Here is a 12,833-nt window from a genome sequence, read left to right on the forward strand (position 1 = left end):
GTTGCTCGAAGTACTGCAATAGTTTTTCGGTCACGGCCCTCACTGTATTTCTTATGTCATTCAAATCACCCTCTGTCAAGGTGATTGGGTCAAGGGAGGATTTTCTCACCTTCGACTTCTTCCACGGGCCTTCTTTCTCCTGCTCCCTTGTCCGCTTAACCCTGAATAGAGTAGTCTTCGAGTCTGCTCCTACTTGTTCTCAACACTACTCCTCCTCCTCTGTCTGCGGAGAATGCGACTTCTAACTCCTATCAGAGTCACGTTCTTCCCCTTTGTCCTCCCATTTTTGCTTCTTTTTGGCAGCATGCTCTCCTTTGGCTCTGTCCTCAACTTCCTTCCTCCTTCTTTTGGCCAACGACTCCATATTTAACCTGGCCTCTTCCTTCTTTTGCTTCGCGGCGGACTTACTGGACCCAGCTGATAAGATTGAGGTCGTGCGCTACTCTGCTGGCCAACTCTCTGAGACCATGGCGATTGCATTGTCCGTCACCAGGTATGGAATATCATACCATTTTTCCCCAGGGTCCTTCTGCGCTCTGATGGAAACGCAGTGGAAGTTTTCCTTTAACTCCACACATTCGGACAACTAGTCAAAGACAGTCGGTGAGAGCAATGAATTTTGGTTGATTGCAGCATGGATGCCTGATTCCATGAGGATCAAAAATATCTTACAGTTGTTGACCCTTTAGGTGTCCTTCATGGCCCAAAGCGAAGCGAGCTTCATTGCTTCTGCAAGCTCTACTGCAATTGGAGCGAACTGACTGTCCTCCAGTAAATCCCACGCAACTACTACAATTCACAGTAGTGTCCATGCATAATGGAAGGTCTTGCTTTGGTCTTGTGCTTCTATGTACTTTGCGACGAACTTGCTGTAGAGGTAACCTGCACAGTTAAATTGTACGCCCTTTGCTCACTAGGCTGCTAAAGACACAATTGGTGCTGACACTTCATCTACGCGACACTTCCTCATTATTTTCGCCACCAGGATCTGGGTGGCTACTTTAACCGCGGGGTCGGTTATGCTAGAAATGGAGTAGTAGTGCGGCGTCTTGGGAATCTTGAACTTGTCCTTCATTCGTTTGGTGATGTCGTGCTCACCCATCTTCCCAACAAATTCCAAGGCTGGATTCAAGCCTAAATGCGAGAGCAAAGTGATCCTATGGATAAGCATGTCATTGATATTTATCGGTTCTCCTAACCACAGACACCTATCCTGCACCAAGCATAACAGTTGTTTGATCACTATCAAAGTGATGGGCACGTGGTTATAATGCAATAGCCATAGTAGGTTCAACAATCCGAGCTTGTCCACCCCTTTTATCCACTGTCTCAGCTCCAACGCGGCCACACCAAAGTCTTTATAGAAGACATGGTGCATGAATGTATTGGTCACCAAGTGGGGAAAGCATTATGTATTTGCTAAATTCCAACCCTCCAGCTTTAAATGGGGGACGCGTGCCAGGCGCGGACCTTCGAATGTGATTTTTTCTGGTAGCAATGGTGTGAAAAGTGTGATTTTTCTCTCATCGAGGTCCTTTGGAACCTTCACCTTGACTCGGCACAGAGGGACATATGCTGGTAGCTGGGAGATAGGGTTTTCCCCCTCAATGTCAATGTCTTATGCCCCCATATCAATGTCTTCCACGCCCATATCGACGTCTTATATGTCCTCATCAGGTTCTAGGTCTACTACCTTGCCCTTCTCCTGTGCAATGGGATTTTATTTCTGTGGGTGTCTTCTAGGCGACGTGTGCACCAGCTGGGCCGCTTTCTTCTTATCCTTCTTTGGTTTTGGACCCTCTCTGATCGGCGTAGGCCTTGGCCTGGGTGACCTCAGTGATTTCGGTACTTCTGCATGTACTTCTACACTCACTACCTCCAAGGAATCTCCCTCAGTTGCCATCACTTCTCCAATGCTTGTGGTCTCCACAGGTGCCGACATGATGCTAGTTAAGAGCTCCTGAGTTTCCTTCAACAATTTCTCAAACACCGAACTTGCTACTAAAGCCTCGAAATAGTCAAGTTTCATGTGCGCCTAGTAGCTCAACACCACAATTCTAAAAAATCCAAGTGTTTTTCGTTGGGCGGCCATTTGTAATTTATAGGCAATTTCTAATTTGAATCCAACCATTCCCCCAAAATATATTCATAAATGCTAGCTTGGCTGCAGATTTTCCAAGTTCTTGCTCTTAAATTCCAACTTAAATGCCGCCTCTCCACTACATTTAGCTATTTTCCCAATGTCACATCATGAACAGTGGCCATAACGGTCATTTTCCGGTTGCCCTGCGTGTTTCTCCTTCAATAGCACAGCTCCCCTCACACTTCTGTTGATACTCTGACAATCCTATATTCCGTGCATTTCCCCAACTTCGCAGCTCTACAACTAAGGCAGTGTAGTTTATAGTTCTGCGCCTCCTTTCAGCTACCTGGAGCGCTAAGACTATGCTTCCACCATATAGTCATCTGGCCGGATCCGCGGTGTATGGATTCAATTGGCTACCATTCACATTGCCTGGAAATGGTTCTCTATTCAAATTCACAAACTGAACTACTCCACCATCGGTAATCTCCTTGATTACATAGGGCCCTAGCCAATGCATCCGAAAATTTTCTGGAAATTTATCAAACTTGCTGTCATTTAATAACACTAAATCATTTACCCTGAAGGTGCGTAGTTTGATGTGTTAATTGTGCCATGCCTTTTCGTGCTCCTTTTGAACTCGTTGATGGAATCCAACCAGAAACCTATCTTCTTCCAGTACTTTCAGCTGCACGAGCCTTTCTTCCAAGGCTCTGCGATTTTTCATTCCTGTGAATGCCACTATGTGTAGACTAGGTACAATGTACTCCATTTGCATCATAGCTTCAACACCATAAACCAGCCTGAAATGAGTTTGTCCAGTCAGCTTCTTACAAGTAACTTGTTCTATAATCCTGTTAGTGTTAGTCTTTGCAACATTCCACCAATGATCAAACATGCTCTTACAAAGTAGTCGTAGGGTGTCAAAGTCAAATTTTGTCATTTTAGTGAGTCTTCAAGTAAAATTTGGTCACTAGGTATTAGGTCTAGGATTGTTTTCACTCCTTCCAAATTTTTCCAAGTATTGGTCAATGTCACCATTCAGCTGATTCTACCATCATTCAAAGAGTTGTCATCATTATTTCAAGTTCCAATGGGTCATTTTACACCTTGTTTGTGCTTCAATTGTGCTTAGGTAAGGCTCATTTCTCTCTCCTAGGGTTTTGAAGGTAATTTTTCTTGGATGGTCAAATCATCAACAAAACTTGTATCCTGATACTCATACACCTTTCCCTATCCTTAATATACCTTCTTAAACACTTCCCATCACTAATATCCCTCAAATTCATCATTTTCCCACAAACACTAGCCTATTGCTATAATTTGACACTTTTCTAGGTTAGGCCTGTGTTCTTCCCTTTTGTACCCCTTCCCCTCACTCAATCATTGAAATTCCACTTTCCCCTACTTCCTAGCATCGCTCCCTACTTCCAAAAAGTTTCTCAAGAATTTAGAAGCCCCTCATCCCCTTCATTTGCATTCATTTCTACAAATCCCCGGTTCCACATATCGGGATAGTTTTTATTCAAATTATTTTTTGAGAAAGAAAAGATGAATTTCGCCAATGTGAGGGAGGTTTTTTTCCACCATAGAAGTAAGAATAAAAACCTCCTTCAGTTCTTACAAAGGTCTCATGGTTTGGGAGAAATGTCCAAAACATCATTTGCCTCAAGAGAGTTGATGCAGTTCTAGAGTGACCTTGGGAAAATCAGACTTCCTCCTAGCTGGAGTGACCAAATGACTTTCTTGATGAGTCAAATGATAACTAGACAAATTGAGATTTCTAATGAGCTATCATTAGCTCAATTTGGAGTTGAGGAAGACCTCTAAAATTTGACTAAAACAACACCTTGCATTTTCGCAACCTCATTCTACACATTTTGACCAGTCTTGAGAGATTGAGATTTTGAAAGGCACAATGAGCTCCAAATTGAAAAATTCAAAAGGTTCTGGAATGTAGACAAGACAAGATTTCCAACGAGATATCCCAGACCTAATTTTTAAACTGGTACAAAATTCATCTTGAAGTGGCGTTGTGTGTTTAGGAGGTGGTGTTGCGCGTGGGCCAGTTTTGGTAGTGCAAAATTACACTGCAGTGCGCATTGAGAGGTGGCGTTGCGCGTCTATAGTTGGCACTACGCGTTGAGAAGAAAAGACCATAAAGCCTCCAAAATTCATAAAAACTTCCAAATAACCCTCTCATATCTCAAACAAGTAAGTTCACTCCCTATAACTCATCATTGAAGTTACAATTGAAGCGTTTAAAGGAATTTACCATGACAAATGTGAAACCCTAGTTTCTCCCTCAATGACATTATATAAACCCTAATCCCCTCTATTTTTCCCACCACTTATCACTAAACCGTGAACCCCTTCCCTACATCACTCCATAACACCTATACCCCCTCATACCTCCTCCACATCACCTGGGAGATATTTATTGCTCATGACATCTTCAGGGGTCCTCAAATTCCTCTACCAGTGTCTCGAGAATTAGGAGGACCTCCTAGCAGTGCTCACGTGAATACCAATGAGAAAGATAAAGAGACTAAAGCTAATAAGGTTCCATAGACCTACATGACATACTAGAGGGGCACGAGGATATTGTTTGCAGTGGATAGGCAAGTGTTTGCTCCACATGATGTGGAAGGGACCTTGCCTTCTTCATCAACTCATAGGTAAATGCTACCTCCACAGGATGTGGAAGGGGCTTTGCCTTCCTCATCAACATAGTAGGTACAGGTGCAACAGCTACACAAAGGAAAATAAAAGATGCCAGAGGAAAGTTTTGATGATGAGGAGGAAGAGAGAGAGAGATTTTGATTTGATAGCGCATGATGAGTCAGAGTAGCATTATACTCAAACAATTGGCTTAGAGGCTGAGGATGAAGAAACAATAAAGGACATCATCAGATAGGAAAAGGAGGCTCAAGTCCAAGAATTGATGGATAATTTGGAGGGAGCCAAGTATGTCATCCATGTTTGGAACAAGAGAACAAGTAGTTGAGTGACAAGCAAGTCTTTATGGAGATGGAACTTCTCAAGGTAAAATGACAAGGGGACAAGGAGGCACCAGTTCCATTGTCTCCTATTGAGAAGGAAATTGAGGATGATAGAGATACTTGGCTTGAGAGAGTCAATTTTTACCTAGAGAAGCTGTTGTAGAAGGCCAATAGAGATGATCAGATGATCAGGCACATGGCCTACCATTACAGGACTCGAAACAAAATTTTCAACATGAGGATCGAAAAGATGAAAGCTAGGCTAAGGCGGGCTCTAAAAGGTAAAAACGAGGAGGATAGCCTTAGGTTGCTTGATGAAGCTTCCTTGGCTCATCAAGATGCTTGGTGGTGGTGCTTCTCACCAATTTTGGTCAGTTTTGGAGGAGATTTTTCTTTTTGCAAATTTTTTAAATTTCACACACAGAAAATCTGGCTCAACGTGCAACGCCACTGGCGTTGCACTTTTCGAGGGGCATCCAATGGAAGAATGGTTTGCATTTTTAGATTCAGAGAAATGATTACATGCAACCTATGGATTTTCTAAGTTTTTGGGGCAGAACTGGTCCACCAAATGGTCAAAAAAGACCCTAAAAATGACCTTTCTGCCACCTTTTGGACACACAAAAGCAGTCTTGGTAGAATCATCTTTTAACGGATCAAATGAGTCTCACATGAAAAAATTCTAGGTGTTTTAGAAAATATACTTGAAGGCCTTTCAAATGAGCTATCATGAGCTCAATTTAGATGCTGGGAAGGACTCCCAAAGGGACCTCAAAGTGGCATTGCATGTTGGGCCAGTGGCGCTACGTGTAGGGCAAATTTTGCACAGGATGGCTATTTTTCTATGTTTTGACTGTGTTCGTGGATTTTCTATCATGGGGGATTTTTTACGGATGTAAATGATGACTTGGATTGTAAATATGATAGATAATTAGTAGCAGAGGGTAGATTCATTACACTAAAAGTAAATTTGAGCTCAAATGAATCAGTTTTTCACTTTTAGAGGCAAGTTGTTAGGATGCCTATATTCCTGTTTCTTGTTCAGTGATGGTTAGATTAGCTCCTCATCTTATGGGTTCAACCCCTGATGATGGGAGGAGGTTGAAACAATGCCTATATATTTTTCTTCTTTCTCATTGTAAAGGGTTGGACTCAGCTAGATGCTTATGCCTTGATTGTACATCATTTGTAGCAGTTTAGTAGGAGATTAATAAAAATTGCAGCTATTTCCTTGGCATCCATGTGGTATGGATTTTAGTTTAGTTTCTTCTCTTCTGATCATATGTTAATATGTTTTGTGTACTTCATTAATCATTTCATTTCTTCTAAGTGAACGTTTTCAAGCTGATAGGCAGAATTCATTACATGACTACTCTGCTTTGGGGACATATTCACCATTATATGTTTTCTATAGTTTGGGAAGGATCCATGGTAATCACATGCTCTTCCTAGCCTCTCACTAGTCTTAGAAAACCTCACTCATCATGCCCTAGAGTGCTAAAACTTATGCCTACCTTGCCCCATTGAACACCCTGCAATTTTGACCTAATTCCCTGGCCCTAAACTATCCATCTCCTCCTGATCCAACAAAACCCCTTCAAAATCCAATCAAAACTTTTTGCTACTATACCTAGCCTAAAATCCCTTTCCTAATCCAGTCATCTTGGCTGAAATCCTTACAGAGAGACCACTCTCCCAGCCTAGTAGGGATAGCTACTTAGCTAAGTGTGGTTTGTGGTTACCCTAGCATTGCCTTCCTTCAGCTTGAGGTTGAATCCCAGCAGTCACACCATAGTGGCAACCATACTGGGGAACGTAGTTTTATGTTCCTTAGCAAAATGTATCAAGTTCAGATATGACTATTGATGGTGGAAAGCAATCAAACATTGGAAGGCTGAAATCGTTCACCTGGCAACTCCAAATCAGTTTTGAGATCAAATCCAAGGACTCTACTAGTGGATGAACCCAACAACAAAACATGAAAGGAAAATATGAAAAGATCAGGTATTCAAGTTGGAATTTCATCCAAGACATTACGTTATTTGTTATAAATTATTTCTTCTCTTTTCCCAAGAATGTCAAGAAGTCTTTACAAAGTATATTGTATTTGAGAAAATATCCTAGACCTACATGTGATTCCTTCCCTTTGAAGGTTGCGAATACAAAATATTCGCATGCCTTTGATCTTGATCAAGACCCTTCTTCCGAATCTTATGATGACCATCTTCAAACTGATGAGCCTCAAGAGATCAAGAATAATTCTATAGCTTTTGTATATACTCCTATACCTTGTAAAATTTTGAATAGATACAGGCCTCTAATTTTACCTCCTATATCCCATGCTTTCCCTAAAAATCATTACCTATATCTACCAAGATTTGATGGTGAATGTGACAACATCACTGCTGAGAGACATCTACTAAAATTTGAGTCTTTTCTTGACCTTTTTGAAGTTGATGAAGAGGATGTCAGTATTAGGCTTTTTGCTCTTTCTTTGCAAGGCAAAGTCATGAGTTGGTTCAGAACTCTGCCTGATGCGAGCATCTCAAACTTCCAGTAGTTCGTCAAAGTTTTCCTCGACAAGTGGGTGGACAGATAGAACCCTTTATTGATTCTAGAAGAGTATAACCAGCTGAAAAGATAACCAGGGGAGACAGTACAACAATTTTCTACCATATTTAACAAAGCTTATTGTTTGATACCTCCTAATATAAGACCTCCTCCTGATTCATCTCTCTTGCATTATCCAAAAGACTTTGATCTGGAAATGGAGATTTAGCTAAGAGAAAGGAACCTTGCAACACTTGAAGAGATGCAGAACAATGTAGTAGATGTAGAGGTTAATCTACTGATCAGAAGGGAAACGTTGAAGGAAGAAGAGATGAAGAACATAGATCTAGAGGACTCGACATCTTTAGAGGTAAAGCTCGACATTTTGGTAACTGTAGTGGAAGAAATGATGAAAAAGATCACCACAAGGAATGAGTATGATGTTCAATACCATGGCTCAATGATTGAAGAAGAACAAGTGGCCGATTCAAAACATTTTCTTTCTTATCCCAGTTGTCATAGATCTGATAATGTTTGTTTTATAGATCATCTTGGAGAAGAGAGAACTATAGATCTCACATGTATTCTTGATGTTGTGTTTTATACTGATGATTTGCTTAAGTTTGATCAGTATGATGATGATTATGTTATCCAAACAGAAGCTAGTCTTGCAGACAAATCAACAGCTGATTTATTGAAGGAAGAAGTTCACTTTCAACAACTCAAATATAGTGATTAGTCGTTGCATATCAGCTATGGAAGTGAGGAGGAAAGTGTATAAAATTTTGAAGTAAGTGAAGGATATTTGCCTCTTTGTCTTACTTTGTTTCAGATCATCAGCGACAACTTTTGTGCAATCAAAAATCAACCGTCGATAAGTTTTGATCTTGACCATCTAGAGGGAAATGAAATCCTTGTTCAAGACTTCTCATATCTAGATTTTCAGCCCCCGAATGCCATTGAATGTCAGGTTGCAGATGAAGACTTAGAAGCTGGAACATATGATTAAATGATGCAATTCCGTACCATTATGTTTTGAATCATTTCAGTTTTTGAAGGGAAATTTGCATAGTATATTTTCAATAAAGGTTGAGCAGCTTGTAGAAAATCATGCAATCTCATTGGAACCAATAGAAAATGGGTTGCAACACTCTTTTCAAGTTTTTCATGATCCAATAGCTAATGTGTTGGATGATATCTGCAGTCAAATTCCTTCTCCATTAGCTAACCGTGAGTTTGAAAAAAGTATTGATAAAAACTTGATCTGGCAGTTGGTTTCTTTGTCATTTTCAGCAGGCGTCTCGTCACAAAGATTAGATGAAATTTTGCATTCATGATATGAGGAGAAGCAAACTAATCCATTGGATGAGTGAAGTCCTAGTGCACATGAATTTCAAGATCCTCATGCAGTATTTTTGGAGCCAGATAGAAAATCCATATTACTCAACCTGGGAAAATTTGGATCTGTCTACAAGTTTTCACGGGAGTTGAATTTCCGTCATTCTCTCTTCTTTCTCATAAACAAGCACTTGCGGAGAATTCAAACAACAGCCAAAATGCTTACTTGGCTGCATTGGTTGTTTCATTTCACTTGATCATGTGATGAATGGAACAGTTATAGTAGGCTTTATTGAATAAGCTCCATTTTGAGCATATTTTCCAGTTTGTCAGTTGTGTTTTAGTATTAAGTCAGTTTTTAGTTGAGTAAAAGTCAGTTTGTGTCTTTGAGTCATCAGTATTCAGTCATGTATTTTAGATTGAGTTTTTTTTTACTCCATGCCCAATGGATAAGGCTACTTGGTCTACGGTGTTCTTGGCACCTCCAAGGAGCTACCATCCCCAATGGAGCTAATGTTATTGTCAATCTTTGCAGCCTTCTACCAGCGATCAAGCATGCTCTCACAAAGTGGTCTTACGATGTCAAAGTCAAATTTTTTCATTTTAGTGAGTCTTCAAGTAAAATTTGGTCACTAGGTATTAGGTCTAGGATTGTTTTCACTCCTTCAAAGTTTTCCAAGTATTGGTTCATGTCCCCATTTTTCTGAATGTACCGTCATTCAAAGATTTTCCATCATTATTTCAAGTTCCAATGGATCATTTTACACCTTGTTTGTGCTTCAGTTGTGCTTAGCTAAGGCTCATTTCCCTCTCCTAGGGTTTTGAAGGTAATTTTTCTTAGATGGTCAAATCATTAAAAAAACTTGTATCTTGATGCTCATACACATTCCCCTATCCTTAATATACCTTCTTAAACACTTCCCATCACCAATTTCCCTCGAATTCATCATTTTCACACAAACCCTAGCCTATTGCTACAATTTGACACTTTTCTAGGTTAGGCCTATGATTTACCCTTTTGTACCCCTTCCCCTCACTCAATCCTTGCAATTTGACTTCCCCTGCTTCCTAACATCCCTCCCTATTGTTGGGAAAAGTATCCAATTCGAAATGCCCCTATCCCACTCTAAGGTGTGATAGTGCCTTAGCAACAAACAAGGAAAACTATCTGAGTATTTCTTCTTTATGAAATGTAAGTGAGGAGAAAGGATGTAACTAACCTGTGTCTTCCGCTAGTTTGTCGATTCAATCACTCCTCTCTTCAGTGGCTCTCAGCTCCTTGCTCCTTCACCGGCCCAACTTCACTGAATTCCTGCAAGATCACAAGAGAGAGAAGCTACACGAAGATATAGATATACATTCATAAAAAGCTCAAGATCAGATTAAGCTAAACATGTAAGCATAACAAAACATCATTGGTACACAGCATGTAGGAGAAACTCAAATAGTTTATTGATATGATAATAAAGTCCAAGAGGAGATACAACCAAGTGAGTTCCGATCCAGCATCTACCTCCCAGCAAAGGAATCCCTTCCTCTCCTCCAACAAAGCATAAATCACCCAATGTACTAATCTCAATCTCAAACCAACAACGATTCTCAAAAAAGTACAAAATTCCAGCCCCCTGAACCTCTAAGTGAGAGATCCATATATAGATGTAAGCAGAGAGGATGAGTTAGCTTATGTTTTGACTTGTGGCTTCTCTCTGTCAGTTCTTGCTTCCACTTGGAGCTTGAGAGCCTCTTACTCATCACTAGTCGAATTCATTGAGGCAAGTGTCATTGGAGAAGATTCTGGAAGCTTCCAGGGTCTTTCCACCTCGTTGAATGAGTTTTCCATTTGTCATTTCCTGCTCAGCGCACCCTGGTAGTGCTTCCACCTACGTTGCAGTGCACTTAGCCAGTGTAGCTTCCGCATTTCAACGCAGGCAGCTAGTGGAGCCTCTTAATTGATCCTGAATTGACTGTTTTTGAGTAGTTTTTGGTGGAGAACTTCTGGGAGAAGCTGTCATTGGTTGACCTTGTTCCTTTATGGGTAGGAACAACTCTTTTAGGGACTTTGGATCCCTTGGATTATGGACATTTCATGCTCAATGTTGTAAGGCACAAAAATGTCTATAACAGTTTCCCCCTAAAGTATGAGGCCGTTTATCGGGTGAAATGCTTTATTAGGAGGATCCGAAGTTCATTCCATGCTGGGAGGAGGCCTGTAATAAGATACAATACAATACATTATTTTTCATACTGTTTTCATGATCTAGCTGAGGCAGGCATTCCCATGCTCAGCTTTATAAATTCATTTTTCTGTACATAGAACAGACAATCGTCTGATGGTAGACTGATGATTTTAATGAAATCATCATCCTTTTGGTAGGATGATTGTCTGTGTTGCAATGCTGTACATGTCAATGTCTTTATTTTTCCTGAATATATATCGCAGCCCGGATGGATGAAACTAGATCTGGGGTCTTCAAACTCGTTCGATCTTCACTCTAAGTACAAGTCGATCCATGTGAGAAATGTTCTGAAGTCGAACATGGAAAGACATCGCTTGATTACCAGTCAATGATGTAAACCATTAACAAGCGCGAGAGGAATCACCGATAATGATAATGACCCTCAAGGTACTGCAGTACAATTTACGTGGTGTGAATAAAGGACTTGGCGTCGAACACCACGCAAAATCTTTCGGTCGAAGGTCATTGATGTATACCTGTCGCCGGAATTGAGAAACTTGCCATTGAGGCATGCAAGCTTCAAAGTACTGAAGGGGGTGTCCCTAGATCAACTTCTTGGATAATGAGCTGATGTCGACAAGAAGCGATCCGTCAAAGGAGGGCCTTAATGTATCCCACATCAGTGACACAGAATGGAGCAAATGGTTTTGATGGAGGTGAAAATGATCTGATGATATATGGTTCAGGGTGGCGGTCATGAAAGAATGAAGGATAATGTATGGTAGTGGACGGGACATGGTTGACTTCTCTGGATGACTTTTCTTGAACATATCGGTGACACTTATGTGATGGATTGGTAGCATTTACCCCAAAGATGGATGGTATGGCGAGACCATGGCGATGTGACCGGTGAATGAAACAACCCAACCCGACTCAGGCACGGAGTGGAAGTGTCATGTTCAAGAGCGACTTGCTACCAATAAAGTTCTTTGAGTTTCTTCCCAATTTTTCCCCATTCATTGCTGACCAGTACCTCTTTATTTTTGTCAAGCTTGAGGAGGATAACATATGCTTGTTCTATAATTTTCCCTTTGGGCAAACCCATCGCTATGTTTTAACGAGCCTAGCGATAGTGAAACTCGTTCTTGTCTAAAGACAAGTTTGTCGCTATTAATGTTTTTTAACGAGTTTAATGACAAAGATAACTCAGTCCCTTTTCATTTTTAGAGAGTCTAAAAAGGTACGTAAAGATAACTCCAAAGTTCCTTTTTCGTCATCTAATCCCTTAAGTCCGAAAAAGTATAAAACAATACAGAAGCGATGAATTTTCGATAGTTTTTACGAGCCGAACAAAACAAGCGCTCGATCTTTTTGTGCAATAATCCCTCAGGTCCAAAAAGATTAAAATCTAGAGGAGGGATAGCACTTCCGGTCGCTTTAACGAGTTGGAAGGCCAAAACTTGGCAATCTTTTCATATTTTACGAGTCAGATGAAAAGAGCTTAAAGAAGACTCATCTTTTGAGGAACAAGTGATAAAACGGGTTAGCAGCTGATTCCAGGTAAGGGTTGGAATTTTCCAATCACGGTAGTGTCACAAGGATGGCTAGTGAAATCACTCTTCACAGCTGTTCCTCAAAATGGGTAAACAATCATATGGAGGTGAACGATCGGCCAATGGAAAA

At 40.7% G+C, this 12,833-nt stretch overlaps 1 protein-coding gene across 1 annotated transcript in view; it reads right to left on the bottom strand.

Annotated features, from left to right (window-relative positions):
* Window positions 1-913: 913 nt before the first annotated feature.
* LOC149145332 (uncharacterized) overlaps window positions 914-12,833 on the bottom strand; it is a 51,931-nt gene continuing 40,011 nt past the window's right edge. The window contains exon 3 of the mRNA XM_089452418.1: window positions 914-1,213. Coding sequence (XP_089308544.1) covers window positions 914-1,213 — 300 coding nt within the window. The remainder of the gene's footprint in view (window positions 1,214-12,833) is intronic.

This window comes from Pinus tabuliformis, chromosome X (genome assembly GCF_031772625.1).
Source record: "Pinus tabuliformis cultivar Carrire ecotype Pingquan chromosome X, CPIR1, whole genome shotgun sequence".
Classification (NCBI taxonomy): Eukaryota; Viridiplantae; Streptophyta; class Pinopsida; order Pinales; family Pinaceae; genus Pinus; species Pinus tabuliformis.